Source organism: Rhinatrema bivittatum, chromosome 6 (genome assembly GCF_901001135.1).
Source record: "Rhinatrema bivittatum chromosome 6, aRhiBiv1.1, whole genome shotgun sequence".
Taxonomy (NCBI): Eukaryota; Metazoa; Chordata; class Amphibia; order Gymnophiona; family Rhinatrematidae; genus Rhinatrema; species Rhinatrema bivittatum.
This window is the reverse complement of record NC_042620.1, coordinates 259,807,500-259,830,691: the sequence shown is the minus strand read 5'-3', so window position 1 is coordinate 259,830,691 and position 23,192 is coordinate 259,807,500. Positions and strand designations below refer to the sequence as shown.

The following is a 23,192-nucleotide window of genomic DNA, read 5'->3' as shown; positions in this document are numbered from 1 at the left end:
TATTTCCAGGCTCAATAGCCCTACTTATGAAAAGACAGCAGTTTACCACCAATGCATGTCCTCTGAGAAAACACAACAAATAAGACCGATACAAACGCTTACATGCTAGCAAAATATCTCATCTCGGTAACAGACACAGAACCAACCTAACATACTCCCAGGATCTGTAGTAATGCACATAAACTAATCCGCACACAGTTACACCTGTATTATGGAATACACTCAAACAGGAGCAACCCTATCTATGAAAAGGCAACACTACAAATATTAAATCAGGTCCTAAAAACCAATACACCTCTTATTAGGAAAACAGAACTAGCAAGCAGCTATAGATCCCCACACAGAAATAATTGTAAAACTATACTAATAAGCAGAATAAATGTTTCAAAACAGCTATGAACATCCAACAATTAAAAACTCATAAAAACTATTAAACATTCTCCAAACACCAATAAAATATTTCAAAAAAGCAGACATCACACAATTAAAATGGCAGTCAAGAAAAATAAACTTAAAAAGCCACCTTTACTTACCCCCTCCAGCAGCTCTCCTACTCCCCTTCCCTGCAGGCCGTGGCACTCACCAGAAGCAGCAGTAGAAGCTAAGCTCTATACTTATGGTCCTCTTCCTTAGTGCCCATGTCTCTCACACACACACACCATACCAGTCATGCCCCCATGACCAGTTTCTGTCTCTCACACACCAATCATCTCCCAAACAGTCTTTGGCACACACACACCAGTCACCTTCCTGAACAGTTTCTCTCATGCCATACACACACACACACACAGGCTTCCCACTCCCGTGTTCTACTTACATATATGGGCTTCTCACTCTCATAATCACTTTCTCTGTCTCTCTCTCTCTCACACACACACACACACACACACTCACTCACTCACCAGTCTCTCACTCCCATGCTTGTTCTCTCCACGTGCACAGGCTTCTCATTCCCTGAATCACATTCTCTCATATTCACACACACACACCAGTCTTTTTCTCTCACACGCACCATCACCTTACCAAGCAGTCTCTCTCTCTCATGCATGCACACTCACCCAGGTTTCTCACTCCCATGCTTTCTTTCACCCCCACAACACCAGGCTTCTTACGCCCATGCTTTCTCACATACCCAGACTTCTCACTTCCATGCTTTTTCTCTCTCTCACACACACACATCAGTCACCTCCCTGACTAATGTCTCACACTCTCACATACACATCAGTCATCTCCCTGAGCAATCACTTTCATTGTCTCTCACATACATACACACACACACACACACATCAGCTCTCTGACCAGTCAATCACACAGGCTGGCTGGCTGCTTCTCTCTCTTTCTCTCACTCACTTCCTCCCCCCCACCCCCCGAGCACAAATGGGAGCTGCAGCAGCCTCCGCTGGCCAAGAAAGAAGAATCCCATCGGCCGCGGGAGGCTCATGCTGCTGTCTCCTTTCTCCATTACCGGCTGCTTCTAATGCTCCAGGACCGATGCTGCAGCCGCTGCTGCTACTTTTTCGCGCGGCTCTCTCTCCTTCCCGCGCACCGCGATTCACTTCCTGTTCCGGGTCACGGGAGGGGGGGGCAGGCGCAGGAAGAAGAAAAGGCCCAGCCACGGGTGCACAGCTTCTTCTAGCGCCGCTGCCGTTCCCGCTGGGCTTGAACGTGCTGACAGCCCGGCGGCAACGGCAGCGGGAGAGACCGGGAGCGCGCGACACAAGGCGACCCCTGTGTTTTGGGCGTTCGACCCCCGCCGGGGTCGCGACCCATAGGTTGAGAACCGCTGCTCTAGAGCATAGATGTTGCTGGATTTCTCATTATAATGATGCCCTGATGAAGCCTTGTTGGCGAAACACTGGCCAACGTCGGCAATTTAAACAGAATCTGTGGATTGGAAGGGACACTTAAGTAAAGTTTTAGAGAGAGAGAAAATCATCCATAAAAAACTTTTTGAATTATTGAATAAAAAGTGGATGGACATTTTTTGAACGATGATGGGAATAACTGTAGCGAGTTAAGTTGTTTAACTAGGCTTGCTACTATTCTGAGGTCTTTTTCCTTCATATTACGAATAGCTGAAAGATCCAGCATAGACAATTGCAGCGATTGAAACTATTTACTTTATAGTGAAAGTTTAGTTTTTTTGGTTTGCAGTACAATCTTCAACACCTCCAACTGAAACACCATTTTCTAATAGAAAATATTTTTCAAACTACAGGAAAAACTTCTACCCTCGTAGATCATACAGGGGTTACCAAAATTATTACCATCCCTACCAACCTCCCACCTATAAGCAGGCAAGACAACAAGGTCAGAAGCAGCAACAGAAGAACCGCCCAAGGGGTCAACGACCCCAGAAGGTGCTACAATCACAGTCCCAAAAGCAACAGTTTTTAGGGACAGACAGCCACAACACCCATGGCATGGCAGAATTTCATCCTTTTTCCATGCTTGGTCAAAGATAACAATCAATCAATTGGTTCTGGAGATAATTTCCCAAGGTTACAGGCCACAATTCACTCAGGTACCCCCATTACCACACTTAGTAGACCACACCAACAGAAGAACTCACATATCATTACTTCATCAGGAAGTAAGAACTCTGTTGGACCAACAAACGATCCATCATCTTCCACTTTCCCAAGTATACAAAGGCTACTACTCCCAGTACTTCCTCATTCCCAAGAAATCAGGAGGTCTTACGTTCTCTCAACAAGCCTGTCAAGAGAGAAATTCAAAATGACCTATTTGAAGGCAATTCTGCCTTTCTTACAACCCAAGGGCTAGATGTGCTCTTTGGACCTAAAGGATACCTATATGCACGTTCCCATTCACAGAGCCTATTGGCAGTATCTTTGCTTCCAAATTGGGGACCATCATTACTAGTACAAGGTGTTCTCTTTTGGACTCTCATCTGTCCCGAGAGTGTTCACAAAATGGCTTGCAGTAGTTGTGGCTCACTTACAGAAACAGGGGATCCATATATTCCCATAACTCGTCAACTGGCTGATTGTGTCTCCAAATCCAGACACACTACAGGATCACCTAAAGAAGACAATTCAATGCTTAAAAGACTTGGGTTGGATTATAAATTACGAGAAATCCCAGCTTCACCCGACTCAAACTATTCAATTCAAAGGGGCAAAAAATACACACCCCAGTATGCAGGGCTTTCCAACCTCAGGACAGAGTTCAGATGCTGCGCACTGAATGTCAAATTCTCTTCAAACAGAACGTAATAACGGTATGGAGAGGACTTATCTTATTGGGGCACATGGCAGCAGCGATTCATGTCATGCCCAGATGACTTCAATGGGGATTAAAGTTTAAATGGAATCAGCGACGACAGATGATGTAAAAAAGAATTTGGCTTACAATCTCAATAAAGATATAAAGTAGTGAATGAAACCTTCGGTATCATCCAAAGGCTTATTGTCACTAACAGAAAGCCACCTGCAGATAAAGCTCTTGAACTAAGAGCCATAAAACATGTACTTCACACATTCTAGTCAACAACTCGGAGAACATCTGTACTGATCTGCAGGAACAATCAAGTAACTATGTTCTACATAAAGAAAGGAGGGGGGGGGGGGGGTGTCAGGTTCCAGGACTCTCTGCAAAGAAGCGGTTCAGATCTGCAAATGGGTCAGAACAAAACGGAATATTTCTCCAAGCAACATACATACTAGGATTGGCAAATACCGAAGCGGACAAACTCAGCAGAATTTTTCATCTGCACAAATGGTCTCTGACCAAAGAATAGTGGACGATCTACTCGATCAATGGGGAACACTTTGAGTGGATCTTTTCTCAATGGACCTCAACACAAAGGTGGCGGCCTTCTTGTTCGATTCTCCTCAGCAATCGCAGAATATCCCAGGATGTGTTTCTAATCTTTTGGACAGAAGGCCTATTCTATGCCTATCCTCCAATTCCACTCATATCTCAAACAATACAGAAATGTATATCGGACAAAGCAGAAATGATACTTATAGCTCTGACGTGGCAGAGTCAAGCGTGGTTTGCCTTTCTAATATGCCAATAATTCCCTCTTACCACACATATCGTTCATACAACCAATTCCATCAAACTCCATCAGATTTGAGCTTAAGTTCAGAGCCCAACTCCACAAACAACCAATCCAAATATGTACTACATGTACCGAGACTTTAATTCATGCCAATATACACCTAGATCTTTAACCAGATTAATTTAATCTCTACAACAGACTCCTATTACTTGTCTATTTATTCATTGCACGTTATTCCCCAGTTACTTTGATCCTAGTTTATCTCCCTTGTTCTATCTAATTGCATTCTTACATGCCTGTTCAATGTTGTAATGTAAAACCGAAATGATATGTAACTCTGCTACATGAATTGCGGTATATAAAATGTTAAATAAATAAATAATACAACTCATGACTCAACCGCCACTGTTTCTAAGAAACAGCGCAAAAATTCTAACCCGGGGGGGGGGGGGGACGGACGACAGAGGACGCTCATTCACCTGATGCACTCCTCTCTTCAACTCACAGCATGGAGACTGAGCGGGAGGTATTAGGTCATCTCCAACTGTCACCACAAATCACAGAAGTGTTAATAGCAGCCAGGAAACCATCCACAAGAAAGAACTACTCCTTCAAATGGAAGAGATACTTTAATTGGTGTGTCCAACGGAGCATTGATCCCTTCACTTGCTCCCCAAAAGCTTTACTGACGGACTCTCTTTCTACCTCAGGTTTTTGTTTTTTTTTTTTAATTCTTTATTTATGCTTTTCTAATACAATAGTATCACAAAACTTATATAGGTAACTTGTTACATAACATTGATGAAAATAATTCAGTAGAAAAATTAACATTTAAGCAAACAAATTCAATGTAGTAACCAAATCTCACTTCAATATGAGAGAGGGGGTATCACTTTCAAGGAGACAATAGGAAAAAATTATTCAGATAGGACTTAACCTGAAAAAGAAGAGCAAACTACCTTATTCCCCTGGGTCTGTGGTTGTCTCAGTAGGGATTATTGAATCTAAATAAAGTTTCAACTGCTCTGGAGAAAAGAAATAAGAGTATCTGCTTCTTTTTTGATTATACATTTACAGGGGTATCTTAAGAGAAAAGTAGCCCCCAAAGATATCACCGCTTGCCTCATCGACAGAAACCCTTTCCGTCTTTCTTGGGTTATTTTAGAAATATCTGGGAACATACGGACCCGACTTCCATGAAACATAGTATTTAAATTTTTAAAGTAGGAAATCATTAATCTACTAACATCCTGTTCAAGTATCAAAGATACGAACAAAGTGGAAAAATCTATAATTTCAATATCTGAGGATTCTAGGAAGTTAGTTAGATTTTGTAAATCCATAGAAGGTGCTACTTGTTGATTTGGAGCATTTCTTGCAGGGAGGAAATAAACCTTATTTATCAAAGGAAACTGTGCTTCAGGCAACTGAAGAACCTCTGACAAATATCTTTTTAAGGAAATAATGGGCATTTCCCCCATAATTCTTGGAAAATTAATCAGTCTTATATTCAAACGCCGGTTCCAGTTCTCCAGTAGCTCCAACCTTCTGGAAAGGGCGGCTCTGTCATGAATAGTGGCAATATTGAATTCTTTAATGTGTGAAATCTCGCTTTCTACTTTCCCCATTGAAGACTGTAGAGAAATGAGGGAATTCTCTTGAGTTGTTATCTTAGAATTTACTTGAGAAGCAAATGAGTCCAATTTTGCATTACAATCCCGCACTGCAAGAGTTAACCCCGCTGAGAGTTCCCATAGGTTTTCCAGGGTTACGACCGCTGGTCTTACCAGAGTTTCAGGTCTGGCCTCCGATGTTGAGGGGGTCGCTCCGGAGATTAAAGATGGTATAGCTGGTTCAGCGGGGACTGTAACTCCTTCCCTCGCCGACCTGTCTCCGTTTCCTGAAGCTCCTTCGACGCTGACCGGCGCTTCTCCCAGCAACTCAGTCGCAGTGACCTCATCAGTCCGCGCCGGTTGCTGTGCTTCCGGGGTCGAGGTTACTCTGGTAGCCGGTGGACGCGTCTCGGGGGGGCTGAGGGAAACCTCTGTCCCAGGTGAGTTCGCCTCTCCTCTCGGCGTGTTCACAGCAGGACTCACCACCCCGATTTGTTGTGCTCCCTGGGCGAGGAAGGTAGTAATCAGGGCTTGCTCCGTAAGTTGGGTAGGTATAGAGGGAAAAACCCTCACCTTCCCTTTTCGCCGGCATTTCGAGGAAATTTTGTTGAAGGTTAGGAGCTGCTCTGTTCCACACACCCGTTCAGGACGCCATCTTGCCCCCAACTGTTCTACCTCAGGTTTAATAGTGACTTCAATCCAAGTTCACCTAAGTGCTATAGCAGTGTATCACTTCACAGATTGAGGAAACTCTCTTTTCATCCATTAATTTCAAAGTTTTGAGGATTACTGCATTTCACCCCCAATACAGAAACCTCCGGTTCCATGGGACGTGAATGTTGTCCTAGATAGCCTAATGAGGGCCCCCTTTGAACCCATAGTGTTGCGACAGTCGCTGCCCGACGTCTTCACTCCGCCCTCTTTACCTTTGTGGTGACTCCCTCCGGGGTTGAAGGACGGCTGGCTGCCGCGGTGTCTCCCTGCCGACTCCCTCCGACGTCCCCGGACCGGCTCGACACTGCAAATCTGCCATGTTGCCTGAAGCTTAGGGTGCGCGCGCTCCGATTGAAGTACCAGCTAGGGCGCGAACTTCAGGGGCGTCCCCCTGAGATGACGTCATACGCTTCCGATATTTAAAGGTCTCTGTTATCGCTAACAAACTGAGTTAGCAAGGAATGGAATTGGATTCGTTCTAGCTACTCTGCCTCCTCGGACTTACCAGAGGTACCCGCTCCTCGGGGGCCTCGCTCTCTCTTTGCCTTTCAGGTTTACAGACAGGAACCGGTACTCGCTCCTCGAGGGCCCTCGTTCCTGACTCTCTGCTGATTCTCTTCTGCCTGGAAGCTATCGCTGCCTACATCATTGTGAGTTGCCATTGCTCTCTCAGAGCTTTCCCTGGAACCAGGTATGCTCTCTTCGAGGGCCTAACCTTCCCAGCTGCTGAACCTCTCCGAGACCATTATTGTGTTGTCATCTAAGTTCTGTTCATGAACTCTGCATACCCTGCCTACTCATGGTCTACAGTTTCTCAACAGCTCAGCCATCCTGGGATCGCTGTTCTAGTATCTGAGGGACTTCAGCCCTGCCGGGCACTTCAGCTCACTACTGCCACCTCTGGTGGTTTCAAAAACCTGTTTAATAAAAGAACTAGTGTGTGTCTGTCTCCACACTCTAAGCCTAGCCGGTGGTCCTTCTCGGGATCTTCCTCCGGGGGCGTGGTCATCTGCCACCGGCCCAAGGATCCACCCACAACTAACACCAGTATTATTACAGATTGATAACTCCCCTATCTGATTGCTCCTCCCATCAGCATAGCGGATTATTACACATAGAGTCTTTGTCTTTGAAACACATCACTGGGAAAGTACTTTTTTTTCTAGTAGCAGTCATGTCGGCAGGAGAGTAAGTGAACTCCAGGCTCTGGTAATTATCCATACCTTCAATTTCATCATGACAAGGTCCTTCGTACACACCCATCATTTTTGCCAAAAGTGGTTTCGGCTTTTCACTTAAACCAAATGATTTCATTAAACTTTTTTCCCTAAACCTCACGCGAGTAAAATGGAAAGAGAGCTATGCACATTAGACTGCAAGAGAGCCCTGGCATATTACAAACAGAGAACTCAACCATTCAGACACACCTTGCAACTCTTTGTCTCTTTCAACCCGAATGCCCCAGGGAAAGCCGTAAAGAACAGGATGCTGTTGAACTGGATAACGCAATGCATCCAATTCTGCTATGACTCTCATTCCCTAGTGCTCAAGGATCCAATTAAAGCACATCAAGGTAGAGCAACAGCAACTTCATTAGCTAACCTACATAATGTTCCAGTTCAAGAAATCTGCAAAGTAGTTTTGTGGTCATCAGTACACACATTCACTTCCCATCATTGTCTCGACCAACAATCAGCAGTGGATAGTGCAGTTGGATCAGCAGTGTTGCATCACTTCCAATGGAAATAATGGCTGTCCATAAACCTTAGGTTGCTTATAACATCCACAGATGTTACACTGTAGCAAGCAACCATCAGCTTGGGACTCCCAGAAAGCATTTCTAAATAAGCCTGCTTATTGACGGAAAAAAGCAAGTTTGCTTACCATAAACGGTGTTTTCCGTAGATAGCAGGATGGTTTAGCCATGCGTCCTCTCCCACCTCCCTGGACAGCCATACACTACTGTTACATATCTGCTTCATAATCAACTGAGGAGAAAGCTCGATATGCAGGGGAAGGAGCCACACAGCAGCAGATGAAAAACTTTTCGAGCTTAGAAAGAAAGCTCTGCCCCGTGACGACCGGATGATGTCACCCAGACAGCATGGCTAAATCATCCTGCTATCTACTGAAAATAGTATTTACGATAAACAAACTTGCTTTTAATCAAATTTCAGAATTTCCTCATCATAAAGCCTGTGCCCTCTCCAGCTCTCTCCCCCTTATGGCTTGAACCCCTTCCACTTATTTGATCTCTCTTCCCCCTTGGGTCAATCAAGGGTATTAGGCGAACCTCATATCCTTATATAATGCACGCATCCCCTCCCTCATTTGCTACCTCCCTCTCCCCCAGTGTTGACCTTCGCTCATCTCTTTCCACCTATCAGCTTTCTCTCTGCCCCACTAGGCTTAACAGTTTCCTCCTCCTCCATTTTCTCTTTCTTCCCACTCCCCAGGAAGACCCTTGGCTCGCTCTCTCTGCCTCCCACCAGGCTCCAACCCTCTCCTTTCCCACTCTGTTCCCCCTCCCCCTTTCTCTGTCTGCCACCCACAAGGCTTGAACTCCTCACCAGCTGTCTCTGCTCCTCTCCCAGTTTTCTCACCCCAGCAAGACTCCCTGGCTTTCTCCTTGTCTGCACAGGCTAAGGGTGATGCTACAGGCTCATCTCTTTTGGCCTGCGCAGGTCAGCGCCAACTTTTCCAATTCTCTTTCCGGTCCTCATAAACCAGACTCCGCTGCTCCTTTTTTGCTACTGGAATGCGTGGGAGGACGGTGATGGTATTCCTTCCTCTCCATTTTGGCCTGCTTCTTCCCTGATCTCTGTGCCTAATTCTGTGGGGCAAAAGTAGAAGTCTGAAAGAAAGAGGAATTCTGCACAAAATTATGTGTTGGTCAGAATTCCCCAGGTCAATGAGATGCCCGTTATGTTTCTATCTTTTCTATGTGCCATACACACAACTCTCCAATCTTGTTTTTTTTAGATTTCAGACATTTACATAGACACCTAAATGTATTATTTTTATTCCTAACAAATATCCACCTATTGACAGTTGATTCAGCTAATTTGGATTCATTCATTTTTACCTATTCTTTATTTAAAGCCATATAAATTTCCTTGGTTTTGCTCCACGTGCTATCAGGATGCTAATTTCCCTGTTTTTAACAGTATCTTGTGAATATACTTCATTTTGAATCACGCACTTCTGAGAGACTTTCAGCTTTCCCTCATGAACCCACGACCTCTGACGTCACATAAAGTACCCACACCCACAATCTGACATCATAAACGCACAAAATCCCCTTTGACGTCACACTCCCCAAGTCTCTGAGGTCACACTGGTCCAATTGTTTCAGACATCTCACATAGCACCCACTCCCACAATCTGACATCATAAACGCACAAAATCCCTGACGTCACACTCCCCAGGGTCTCTGACGTCTCAACGTCCCGGCTCCCTCGGCTTTGATGTCACTTGGCCATATGCTGTTGTAAACCACCCGAAAGCTCTCCTCTCTCCGAGTACCTGAAGTCCGGGCTGCTACGGAATAAGTCCTGCGTGAAGCTCCTCATTTCTCGCGCGCTGCTACCACCAGCGTGCCCCGTTGCGGCAGCCATCCCCTCCCTTTCCAAACAGCCGAAAGTACAGCGGCACCACCGGCACTCCCGCGCTAGATGTCAAGTACGCCCCGCCCCCATCAAGGCCGGAAGAGGGCCACAGCAGGCCACTTCTATAAGAGTGCAAATTCTATTCCGTCAGCTGCTTTGATTTTTCTACGTCACGCGATTGTGCCTTTTAACGCTTTTGGTTGTTTGTTTGCTTGTTTAATTTAACCGTCCTCACTTTCCGAAGCCGGAGATGACGTTTGGGCACGAATTAAACGCCCTCCGGGAGTTGTAGTTTTTTGGTTTTTTTTTTTTCTCTCCGCACAGATCCTAACAAGATCCGGACGGAGAGAGGCGCATACAGCGAGAGCAGCGTAGCTGAGAGGGAGTGGATGTCAGGTGCGGGGAGCGGTGGAGTACCCGCTTGCTGATGTGACGGTAGGTGCAGAGAGAAGTAGAGAGGACTCCCGCCGGGACCGCGCCTTCCTACACTGCAGCATCCTGGGAGTTTTTACTCAGGGCCGGTGCTTGCTTTTATGCTGCCTGGCGCGAACAATTACTGTGCTGCCCCACCCCCCACCGGTTCATTCAGTGGCTGTCCCGGGCCCACAAAATAAATAAAAAGTCCAGCTCTCTCCAGCGATACAGGCTCTTAAAAACTGACACTTCTCTCAGCCCCTGGACCTTCTCCCCCCCCCCCCCCTGCCCGACATCCTTGGCCAATTCAAGGGTATAGGCGAACCTCATATCCTTATATAATGCACGCATCCCCTCCCAAAAGCACCCGGCCGCTCCACACACAGAATTAAGCATTTATAATAACATATTAAATGAAAAATGGCAAAGTACAGTATTCGGAGGTAAAAAATCACAAATTTACATGCACTGCTGTGATGCCAACCAGGAACCCTACAGAAAAACACTTGGGACCCATATGGTATTAGACCTCTGGAACGTGTGCTTTCTGTCCCACCAGGCTCAACTCTCTCCTCCCTCCATTCCCCCCCCCCAGTCCACAGAAAAACCTTCAGCTCGCTGTCTTTGATTCCCACCAGGAGGCTTGACCCTCCAAAAACCTAAACACTAATATATTTCCTGTTAGGAGAATACTTCATCTCAGTAACAACATGCAGAACATAAACAGACCCTCACTAAATACAGAATAGAGCAACCATAAAGTAGAAATACAAACACGCGGACAAAAACTGAACCCGAAACCACAAGAAGCCAGACACTCTATGCAGTGCAACAATGAAAAAACAGATCCATCATCATTCCTCAAACATTAATAGGGCCAGTGGAAGCACTAGGCGAGCTAGGCCTGGGCTTAGGATGCTGCCGCTTGTGAGCCATGTGAGCTGCGAGGGTGACAAAGGGGAGTGGGGCTTCAAATCTTGCAGGAGGGGGGTGTTGGCGCAAAGCAGAAGGTGCCTAGGGTGCCTAATCCCATTGCAGCAGCCCTGAGCATCAAACAAAATAAAGGAATATAATAATAACACTAAAAACAAACTAATAATATTTCAAAATGATCCGACAAATAAAAGATTGAATAATTAAAAACTCATATACATTTTTCTGTGTCCCAAACACCAATAAAATATTTCAGAACAGTAGACACATCAGATACACCCAAAAAATAAAACTAAAAAGGATTTTAAAAAATTCACCCTCTTCATAACTGGGAACTTTTTTTTAATTTTAATTTTTTAATTTTCCAAAATACATCAAGAAAACAATCTTGTGTAGAAAGCAGTGCAACAAACCATTTTACAACTATATCACAATAACATCTTTCCCTACTTCATCTGCTTTAAAGTCCTCGTCACCAGGGAGAGATCCATTACTCTACCTCAGGAATATAACTTTACAATTAATGAAATAGACAGGTCCTATACAGGAGATTTCTAACAATTACGGATCCAGCTGCAGGCTTATAGTACTTAGCCTTCCAAAACAGGAGAGGACGTTATTATATCTAATGAATATTTTTTTAAGAACTTCTCCAGTTGCTCAGGTTGAAAAAATATATAGGAAACATTTTTATATTTTATGTAACATTTACCACGGATATTTGAGAATATACATAGCTCCCATTTTTTTGTACTTTGAGGTTTCAGTTTCAGAAATAATTTTCTTCTTAACTGGGTGCTTCTTGCCAAATCTGGAAATATTCCAACTTTTAAACCGAGAAAAGACTCAATCCTATTAAGAAAATATTTATTTATTTATTTATTTTTAATTTTTATATACCGAAGTTCTTGTAGGGACTACAAATCACACCGGTTTACATAAAATGGAGAACTGCTCAACAGAGAGCGGAGCTTTACATGGAACCGTAGAACATATGGAACAGTATAACTGGTTGACAATTTAACATAATATTAAATAAAGTAATAATAGTTTAACTGAAATAAATAAAGAATATAATATTTTATATATAAGAAGTATAACTATTTATGTAGCAATAATATAAAAATAAGCAATTGCCAAATAAAAATATGAAATAAAGTGAATTTTTGAGCTCCAAGATAATTGTCCAGTTGCAGATTCTTAAAAGTAGTATTTGATACAGTGTCCATAATTAAGGGATACCTAGTAATTAGGAAGTCTGTCCGTCACAGTAAGATTAAGCGTCTGGGAAAGCTTGTTGGAAGAGAAAAGTCTTCAGTCTTTTTTTGAATTCTTGATGACTGGGTTCTAGTCTAAGATCTGGGGGAAGCGTGTTCCACTGGTGTGGGCCTGCTGAGGATAGCGCTCGTTTGCTCAATGATGATTTTATTTGCGGAGCATGCAGTGTTCCTCTGTATGCGCTTCTGATTGGTCTGGAGGAAGTGTGCGGTTGGAGTTGAGAGCTTAATGTGATGGGGGCTAGTTTGTTTGTCGCTTTTTGGATGATAGTGAGTACCTTATAGAGTATCCTTTGTTTAATGGGGAGCCAATGTAAGTTCCGAAGGATTGGGGTGATATGATCTTTTTTATTAGTGCTAGTTAGAATTCTAGCCGCTGAATTCTGAACCATCTGTAATGGTTTGATAGTGTTGGCGGGTATATCCTAGCAGGGAGTTGCAGTAGTCGAGCTTAGAAAGAATGATGGATTGCAGTACTAGCCTGAAGTCGGAGAAGTGAAGGAGGGGTTTAAGTTTTTTGAGGACTTGCAGTTTGTAAAAGCAGTCCTTTGTGGTATTGTTTACGAACTTTTTTAGGTTTAGATGATTATCAAGCCATGCTCCAAGGTCTCTGACGTCAGATGAGAACGAGTTGTTTGTGTTTGGTAGAGAGAGGCTGGAAGAGATTGTGTGTGGATCCTGGGAGACAATGAGCATTTCGGTTTTATTAGCATTCAATACTAAGTTGAGGCTTGAGAGTAGGTTTTTGATGGGCTGTAGGCATTCGTTCCAGTACGTGATGGTTTTTTGAAGGGATTCTGTGATCGGAAGGAGGATTTGTATGTCGTCTGCATAGAGGTAATGGGTAAGCTTAAGGTTTGAGAGTAGATGGCAGAGAGGGAGGAGGTAGATATTGAAGAGGGTGGGTGAAAGTGATGATCCTTGTGGGACTCCTTGCTCTGTCAGGATTGGATGCGATTCTTTTTGTTTATCCTTACTTTGTAGAATCTGTTGCTTAAGAAGGAATGGAACCATCTAAGGGCTGTGCCTTTGATCCCTATGTTTGCTAGTTGGTCTATTAGAGTGTTTTACCGTATCAAATGCAGCGGAAAGATCCAGAAGAATGAGCAGGTAAGATTGTTTATTCTCCAGATTAACGAGGATTGTGTCAGTGAGAGATAGTAAGAGCGATTCGGTGTTTAGGCGTTTTCGGAATCCATATTGAGCTGGGGATAGAATGTTATGATCTTCCAATAATCTGACAGTTGCTTGTTGACAATTTTTTCCATCAGTTTGGCGATAAGTGGTAAGTTTGCGATGGGTCTAAAATTAGCTGGGTCTGATGGGCAAGCGTTTAGTTTCTTTAGTAATGGTTTCAGTATTGCCAATTTTAACTGGTTAGGAACTAAACCTTGAGAAAGGGATGTGTTGATAATTTCTGCAATTGGTTTTGAGATGGTGTTTGGAATGGCGATGAGGAGATTTGTTGGTATTGGGTCTGATGGGTGGGAGGAAGGTTTGAATTTTTTGAGTGTGTTTTCAATCTCCAGTGAAGAAGTGAGCTCGAATGAATCCAGGCTTGTGGTTTGTTGCGGCAAGGATGTGAGATGGTGTGTTAGGGTAAGGCTGTTGGATGTGATTGATTGGGTAAGGTTGGTGATTTTTGTTTTGAAGTAGTTGGCTAGTTCGTTTGCTTTGTTGAGAGCTTGGTGGTCTGGGATAGTAGGAGGAGATGGTTTGGTTAAAGAGGAGACGTAGGAGAAGAGAGCCTTTGAGTCGAATATAAAGTGGTGTATTTTTTTTCCGTAGAATTCTTTCTTTGTTCTAAGAATTGTATTCCTGTAGTTGTTGAGGAGCGATTTGTAGATGGCATGTGTTGAAGTGGTTGGGTTTTTTCTCCAGCTTTGTTCTTTTTTTCTAAGAGATTGTTTAAGGGATTTAAGTTCGGGTGTAAACCAAGGTTTCCTATTGTCTAGTGTAGGTTGTATGGTTTTGGTTGTAGTTGGGCAGATTTGATCTGCAATTTTATTGTTAATATTGATCCAGGAGGTAGTTGCAGTTGTTGCGTCTGTGAGATCTAGTTGCTTTAATGCTTCAGACATCTTTTCACTGAGTATGTCTTGAGAGCATGGTTTCCTGAAGTGGATGGTGGTTTTGTTAGTGGTTTGAGGTGGTGGGTTGTTGATATTGAGGGTTGTGTGGATAACTTTGTGGTCTGACCATGGAACTGGTGAGCAAGTGGGGTTGGTATGAATGTTAAAGGGTTCGTTAATAAAGATGAGGTCCAGAGTGTGGCCTGCCTTGTGGGTAGAACTGTTGATAATTTGAGTAAAGCCCAAATGGTTGAGAGAGGAAAGAACTGTTTGGCAGTTGATGGATTGTGGAGAAGCATCTACGTGTAAATTAAAGTCTCTGAGGATTATAGCAGGTTTGTCGGCGTTTATGTGTTTGGCTATAAGTTCTATCAGTAGAGAGGGATCCAATTCTAAGGTTCCTGGTGGTGCGTAGACTAAAGCTATTTGGATTTGTTCAGATTTAAAGAGGGAGAATTCTAGTTTGTTGGAGGAGTTGGTAAGTTGTAAGGTAATTTAAGACATTTTTTTGCTGCAAGAAGTCTCAAAATCCAATAATATAGTCTCAAAATCCAATCACGATCTGATTCAAGCAGAAATGTCACTATAAGAGTGGCAGGCTTTCACTTGTTCTCTCTGAGTCGTTTCTAACAAGTTTGTTACTTCCAAGGCTGGAATTTCAGTTGTGTTCACAGGCGTTAACAATTGAAAATCTTTTCTCCTTCCTTCTCTGTTTTTTAAAGGCAGGTATATATAAGCTTAGATGTAGGTGGTATCAAATCCTCTGAAATCTTTAATGCCTGAATCAAATATTACCTCCACATATCTCGTAGGGTCACCATGGGGTCTTCTAGGAAAATTTATTAAACGCAAATTTCTCCCTTTTATTTGATTCTCCATGTTTTCTAAACGGTTCATTAATATGGAATTTTCTTTTATAACATTAGTTTGAAGATTCTCATTTCTTTTACTTCATTCTCAACCTTTTCACATCTTTCCATTTGTTTATTCATATCTTCCTCTAGTTTTCCCATTCTCTCCGTGGTATTATTTAACATAGACGCCAAAGGATTTATCTGATTAAAAGATTATCATTAACCGTTTGTATTGCTTCCCATATCTTCTCTAAAGAGAAAGCTTCTGGTTTGATTAATTCTTTCTTTTTAGGCAATGTTAAAAGTACTTTCCTTTCTGTTGGAGGCTGTATCGTACAGCCTGCAGCGTCTCCCAGGCCGGTCTTTTCCACGAGGTGTGGCCTCTGCTGTTCCTCCCCGCCGCCTTCATCGCACAGCCACGATTCTCCGGCGGTTTCATTCTCACTTTCGTGGTTAGGATCCTTCCCGTTTGCTCCTCGCAGAGCTGCAGGATTTCCTGGGGGCATCCGCGGTACCGGGGATAAAGTTGTCTGGAGCTCATGTGAGGAGGCGGTTTCTCTCTTCCACATGCCTCCTCTCTCTGCGAGCTATCCTCCGGCTTCTGCTCCCATATTTCGTGGGAGTCCATAGGTCCTTGGATCCAGCCCTCAAAATGTTCAGACTGGCTTTCTCTCTCTTTTGCACAGTCTTTTCCTGCCGGTATGAGGCATTTTACTCGAAAATAAACGTTAGACCTCGGAGCCCTGGTTACCTACGTCCGGACCCGTCGGCCATCTTGGATCTCCCCCCCATAACTGGGAACTTTTGATTTCGAGACACCCTGAGATTGTTGTGGATTAGTGGAAGCGGGGGGCACAAACTTCATCCTCTCTTTCTCTCATGCATCTCCAGCTTTTCTTTTGTTGGGATTTGCCATTGGCCCTGGGCCCTCTTCATTTTGGCTGCTGGCAGGTAGGGATCCATCTGAAGCCCCATTCTCTGTCTGTCTCACACACGCTCACATTCTCTCCCTGACACACACACACACACATACCTAAACACACCACGCACCGCCCACACACTCTTTGACCTTCTCTTGCAACCGTTTTCTAGTTTCCCATCTTCAGTTTCGATTTTTGCCATTTTCATTGTTTCTGCATCATGAGAGTGTTGAATACCATGGGGCTGGCACATGAGCTGCAGGACTCTGCTTCCTTCTCTCTACTATAGGAGCAACAGTACAGTCTTCTTGCTTCTGCGCCGCTGGTGGGATGGGGTCTACTGGCAGCTGCACAGGCTTGTCCATACTACCTATGCTGCCCCCGGGTGTTCTGGCCTGTGCAGTTACATGGGTTGCACACCCGGTGACGCCGGGCCTGGTTTTGCTGCAGGGGAAAAAAGGCTGAGGGTACTGGGTGTACAGCTAAGAGTGTCAGGGTCTGCAACTCCTAGCCCTACACTGGTGCTATCCCAAATGCGAGTGCTTCTGATTTATAGTCCTACTCTTTTAAAAGCTGTTGGGTGTCTCTGAATATGTCTGAAAGGCAGTGTCTTTATTGTAGAGACGTGGTTAGGATTTAAAAGCAACCTAAAAAAGTGAGTGTGATTTGAATACAGTCCGCGAGGAAAGTTTATTCCATGCAAATGGTGGAGCAAGGTGGAAAGTGGGGTGGTGGTGGTGAAGGGCACAATAGAAGCAACTTGCCGGATGAGTTTGAGGAGGGTGTAGGGAGAAAAAAGATAGCTAATGAGGAGCTGCAGAGTGAATGCATTTGTAGGCCACTATGTAGAAATGGATGGGGAGCCAATATAGCAATGTGAAAGAAGGGTTACATAGTCATAGCAACATTAAAGGAAGTTAAGTCCTGCAGCTGAATTTTGAATAGATTGTAGTGGAGGAAGATGGTTCAGTGACTGTAATGGCTGGGTGTTACAATTACTGAACCCTTAAGGAGTTTCCTTGGGGAAATTTCAATTTCAATAGGGGAACATGTTTATAGATGGATGTGATTGGCTGGGGAAGGGAGAGAAGAATACGTTTTATTTTTTATTTTTCTGTGAAATTACAGCATGACTTGGGATACACTGAAATTATGGGTGCCTGGTGATGAGTTCTTTAAATCCCAAGTTTCAAGCTGTTGCAAAGTACAGAAACTGAAGGAATCCCATTTGATGCAAAACAGTGAGAGGGTAGATACAACTGGTTGAGCTCAGTGCAGCCAGAAGCTGGTGCTGTATCTGCTAGAGAGAGAGAGCCTCGTTAACCCTTGCCTTTTCCTCTGTTCACCTCGTTCACCCTCGGAATGAATGGCCAGGGGGAGGTCGGAGTGGACTACAGGAGGAAGTACAAGAATCTGAAGCGGAAGCTGAAATTTCTCATCTATGTAAGCTTGTGTTAGAAGGGAGAACCCAAATCCTAACAGATCTGAGCTGTGAGAGCTAGTGATAGGAGCAGTCTTCCATGACACACATGACAGAGATCTAGAGTTGCCAATAGTCCTTTATTTTAAGGGATTTCCTGAATTTGGATAACAAAGTAGCTATTCATTTTCACTCATTTATTTATTTAAAACATTTTTATTTCCCTTATTTTTCAATAACAGTGCTGCACATGTCTAATTACTACCCCTAAACCCATTGCTAGCTACAAGGGCCATCTTAAATTACAGACATGGTACTAACTATGGGACCTGCTCCTGTCATGAATGTCACTAATAAAAGGGACCATCTTCTCTTATTCATTTTGCCAAATGTCATTAGTTATATGGACCATCTCCTATCACATGCATCAATTGAATAAAGACTGTTTCTCATTGCATGTCACTAGTTAAAGCAACAATAGCAATAAACATTATGATGGCAGATAAAGAAAGCAGGACCTGTCCAGTCTACCCATTTTCTTTTTGTTAATACTGCAGACTTTTGACTGTCTTTATCTTTTCTCACAATTAGGGATCCCTCAGTGCTTCTCCATACTTTTTTTTGAATTCTGCTACTGTTTATATGTATTTCCACTGGGAGATTGTTTCAAGAAATATTTTCTTAGGTCACTCCTCATTCTACCCTTTGAGCTATATATCACGATCCTTTTTTTGTAGAAAAACTTTCCACTAAAAAAAGTTTGCATAATTACCTTGAAGTCCCTCGTCTGTTTGCTCATCAGTATTCTCATTCCCATCATCATCTGGATTTCTGCACCTTAAATGCATGACTCTACACTTTATTGCATTAAATCATTTGCCAAACTTGTGACTGTTTCCATCAGGAGTATATCTACAAAAAAAACAATCTGTGCCTGCTAATTCCTCCACAATATGATTATGAAAATACTGAACAGGTCTTGGGTCTGATCCTTGAGAAACTTCACCAATAACCCCACTTTCCTATTCATACCCAGATCAGTCCAGACAAGTGGGTTGATGGAAGCAGAAAACAAAACTTTGAGGCACTTCTAAATATCCTAGAGTGCCACCTGCAGTCCCTCAGTATTTCTCTGTCTCCAGCAAATGGTAGAGTGCAAACATGCACTCTGACAAAAAAAAATTGGACAGTTTGAGTCTGGGCTCCCCAAGGTGCTTGGGTTGAACTGATGTCCAGGGAGTTGGAAACCTCTCTCTGTGTTCACCCGCTGCTCCGGAGGCCTTGATAGCCTAGAAGCACAGTCCAGATGTATTCCACACATTAAAAAAGGTGGAAAGAAGGCAAAACGATTACTGGCACAGTTAAAAGGGGAGGTGAAGAAGCTATTTTAGTCAAAAGATCTTCATTCAAAAATTGGAAGAAGGAACCAAATAAGAAAATAGGATAATGCATAAGCGTTGGCAAGTTAAATGTAAGACATTGATAAGCCAGGCTAAAGAGAATTTGAAAAGAAGTTGGCCATAGAGGCAAAAACTCACAGTAAAAACTTTAAAAAATATATCCAAAGCAGAAAGCCTGCGTGAGGGAGTCAGTTGGACCGTTAGATGATCGAGGGGTTAAAGGGGCACTTAGAGAAGATAAGGCCATCGTGGAAAGATTAAATGATTTCTTTGCTTCAGTGTTTACTGAAGAGGATGTTGGGGAGGTACCCGTACTGGAGAAGGCTTTCATGGTAATGATTCAGATGGACTGAACCAAATCACGATGAACCTAGAAGATGTGGTAGGCCTGATTGACAAATTGAAGAGTAGTAAATCACCTGGACCGGATGGTATACACCCCAGAGTTCTGAATGAACTAAAAAATGAAATTTCAGACCTATTAGTAAAAATTTGTAACCTATCATTAAAATCATCCATTATACCTGAAGACTGGAGGATAGCTAATGTAACCCCAATATTTAAAAAGGGCTTCAGGGGAGATCTGGGAAACTACAGACCGGTTAGCCTGACTTCAGTGCCAAGAAAATAGTGGAAAGTGTTCTAAACATCAAAATCACAGAACATATAGAAAGACATGGTTTAATGGAACAAAGTCAGCATGGCTTTACCCAAGGCAAGTCTTGCCTCACAAATCTGCTTCACTTTTTTGAAGGAGTTAATAAACGTGGATCAAAGTGAACCGGTAGATGTAGTGTACTTGGATTTTGAAGTCAGAAGGCGTTTGACAAAGTTTCTCATGAGAGGCTTCTAGGAAAAGTAAAAGTCATGGGATAGGTGGCGATGTCCTTTCGTGGATTACAAACTGGCTAAAAGACAGGAAACAATTTTCTCAGTGGAAGGGAGTGGGCAGTGGAGTACCTCAGGGATCTGTATTGGGACCCTTATTTTTCAATATATTTATAAATGATCTGGAAAGAAATATGACGAGTGAGGTAATCAAATTTGCAGATGATACAAAATTGTTCAGAATAGTTAAATCACAAGCAGATTGTGATAAATTGCAGGAAGACCTTGTGAGACTGGAAAATTGGGCATCCAAATGGAAGATGAAATTTAATGTGGATAAGTGCAAGGTGATGCAAATAGGGAAAAATAACCCATGCTATAGTTACACAATGTTAGGTTCCATATTAGGTGGTACCACCCAAGAAATAGATCTAGGCTCTTAGTGGATAACACATTGAAATCGTCGGTTCAGTGTGCTGCGGCAGTCAAAGCAAACAGAATGTTGGGAATTATTAGAAAAGGCCACGCTCAAGGGTGCCGAGTGCACAACTAGGCCCGTATGCAAAGCCACGCACGTATCTTCTGCTCCTATGCACACAACGTAGGCCACCAGAGCGCATAACCAAGCCTCCCGGCACGCGCACCTGTACAGGATACATGTGCAAATCATGGCACCGCTGACCAAGGCAGCTAAGGGTCAAGCCCTCTGTCCGGCATGCCACCTGAGAGTGGTGCAGCCCGAGGTGACGTCCGCCTTGTGCCTGCTATGCGAAGAAGCTCTGGGGAACAGACAAGGTCCCCCTCAGCCTGTAGAGGACTCTGGATCCACCAGCAAGACTACCCCGGACCTCTCTATTCCCGACTCTGCCCCTGCACAGTGGGGGCCCTCGGGGAGCGCTATCGGACCCAATGCGGTCCCAGGCAACTTCACCTGGGCGGGATTCTTCGCTGAGCTGCATTCCTACATGCACGCACAGACAGGGCCACCAGCGGCACAACCACAACACCACCAGTGGTCCAGAACCTCCCAGGCCCCTCCCGGCCTCCACCAGATGAGCCTCCCCTGGACAAATACCTCCCCTTAGGGGACACAGATGACTTGGAGGAGGAATCAGAACCCCTGGAAGAGGGGGAAATCCCTCCAGGAACGGAACCGTATCAAACCATGATGCGCTTCTTTCCAAAAGACGAATTATCAGATCTCGTAGCCACGAGTCTGAAGGCATTGGCCATCCTGGACACATGCAACACAGCAGAGTCCAAGGTGAGTCCCTTCCTGGCTGTGCTCCGCCTAACCTCACGCCATTTTCCTACACTACAGGCTGTACAACAACGGATCGACCTGGAATGGGACGCTCCAGAGGCCACCTTTTAAGGGAGGGTGAGCCTTAGAAGCTCTTTACCCCTTGGACCCCGCAACGAAGGAACTCCTGAGGTTTCCCAAGGTCGACGCCCTGGTCTGCGCCACCACAAAGCGCACTACCATACCAGTCGAGGGAGGAGCTTCACTCAAGGATGCCAATGACAGACGGCAGGAATCCATCCTCAAGCAGTCTTACGATGTATCAGCTATGACCTTACAGATCGCTGCCTGCTGCGCCGTGGTATCACGCACCTGCCTGGCTATGGCCAGGGACGCAACTACGCCAATCGAGGCATTAGACCCGGCAATATCATTCCTCACAGATGCGACTTCAGACCTGGTATGCACCTCAGCCAGGAGTCTCTCATCCATAGTGGCAGCCAGAAGACATCTGGCTCCAAAGCTGGTCAGCCAACGCGATCTCTAAGACAAAGCTCACGAGAATGCCCTTTAGAGGAACACTGCTGTTCGTAGGCGAACTGGATAAATGGGGCGAGTCACCAGTACCCCGTCTACCGGAGGACAGAACAGAGGAACCAACGCCCCTCTCCCCGGGCACCCAAGGGCAGAGGATCCCAGCATTTTAGACCATAGAAAAAACTTACCAAGTGTTATAATTAGTGAGGTTTGGGTGGACCCTTGACACTGTGGCAGCTGACCACGCCCACAGGGGGAAGTCCCGTGAGGGGCCACAGGTCAGGCTCAGCTTAGGACAACAAACACACAATGTGATGAAGCCACCAGAGGTGGCAGTGATGAGGAGTAGAAGTAGCCTGGCTAGCTGGTATCCCTCAGGCGCTGGAACAGCGACTCCTCCAGTAGCAGTGCTGTAGTGGAAAGAACTGAGAATGAGTACAGTGGAATATGCACAAAGCCCCAGTATGGAGAACCCCAGGATAGGGAGAGCAGACCCCTCGAGGAGCGAGTACCTGATCCCTGAGAGCTGAGAGGCTTGAAGGTAATGTACTCACCCAGCGGTTTCACGTAGGAGATGGCACTAGGGCTGGAACGGAGGCAGGCCCTCGAGGTGCAAGTACCTGGTTCCAGGGAACAGCTCTGAGGTGAAATGGTAGTACTCACTGGTGTTGAAGATAGTGAATCCTTCCAGGCAGAAGAGAAGGTAAGAGCTGGCAGCGAGTCAGGGAACATGGGCCCTCGAGGAGCGAGTACCGGTTTCCTGATAGTGACCTGAAAAGGAAGTGAGGCCCTCAAGGAGAGGTACCCCGATAACATTAAGAGTCCAATGAAGATTGAGGCAAGTAGCTGGGTACGGAGAGCGAATCCCATCCGTAAGATTCCCCTTGCTAATTCAAAGGCTAGCAAACAATGTAGGCTTTAAATATCCGGCAGTGTGACGTCATCACAGGGGGACGCCCTGAGTTCGCGCCAAGTAGGAAATAAGAAGAGTGAGGGCTGCGCGGCGCGTGCGCCTTAATGTACTAATGGAGCATGGCGGGAGGCAGCGCTCAAGCCGGTCCAGGGACGCCGGAGAGGACGGCAGCAGACGCCGGGGCAGCCAGGTGTCCATCCACAGCCAGAGGAGGAGCAAAGAAAGAAAGGTAGGCGGAGTGAAGCCGTCGGGAAGGGACGGTTGCAACACCAAGCCCCTCACCCCACTGGCAGGGGACAGTCCTTTCGGAACAGACACAACAAAAGAGGAGCCGGCTCAGGACCAGGCCCCAGCCACAACACGCAATGAGAATCAGCAGACACATCTACAGGAAGAGATCATAGGGGGCAGACTCG

The 23,192-nt window shown here is 44.7% G+C and overlaps 2 protein-coding genes across 3 annotated transcripts in view; one reads left to right on the top strand and one right to left on the bottom strand.

Moving 5' to 3' along the window:
• Window positions 1-10,218, bottom strand: part of HIRIP3 (HIRA interacting protein 3) — an 81,793-nt gene extending 71,575 nt beyond the window's left edge. The window contains exon 1 of one of the 2 annotated variants that reach the window (XM_029606948.1): window positions 9,883-10,218. In XM_029606948.1, coding sequence (XP_029462808.1) covers window positions 9,883-9,974 — 92 coding nt within the window. In that variant the 5' untranslated portion in view covers window positions 9,975-10,218. The remainder of the gene's footprint in view (window positions 1-9,882) is intronic. The other variant, XM_029606947.1, reaches the window with a different exon arrangement.
• A 105-nt stretch (window positions 10,219-10,323) lies between these two features.
• LOC115094176 (INO80 complex subunit E-like) overlaps window positions 10,324-23,192 on the top strand; it is a 46,182-nt gene continuing 33,313 nt past the window's right edge. Inside the window, exons 1-2 of the mRNA XM_029606949.1 lie at window positions 10,324-10,398; window positions 17,794-17,878. Coding sequence (XP_029462809.1) covers window positions 17,798-17,878 — 81 coding nt within the window. The 5' untranslated portion in view covers window positions 10,324-10,398; window positions 17,794-17,797. The remainder of the gene's footprint in view (window positions 10,399-17,793; window positions 17,879-23,192) is intronic.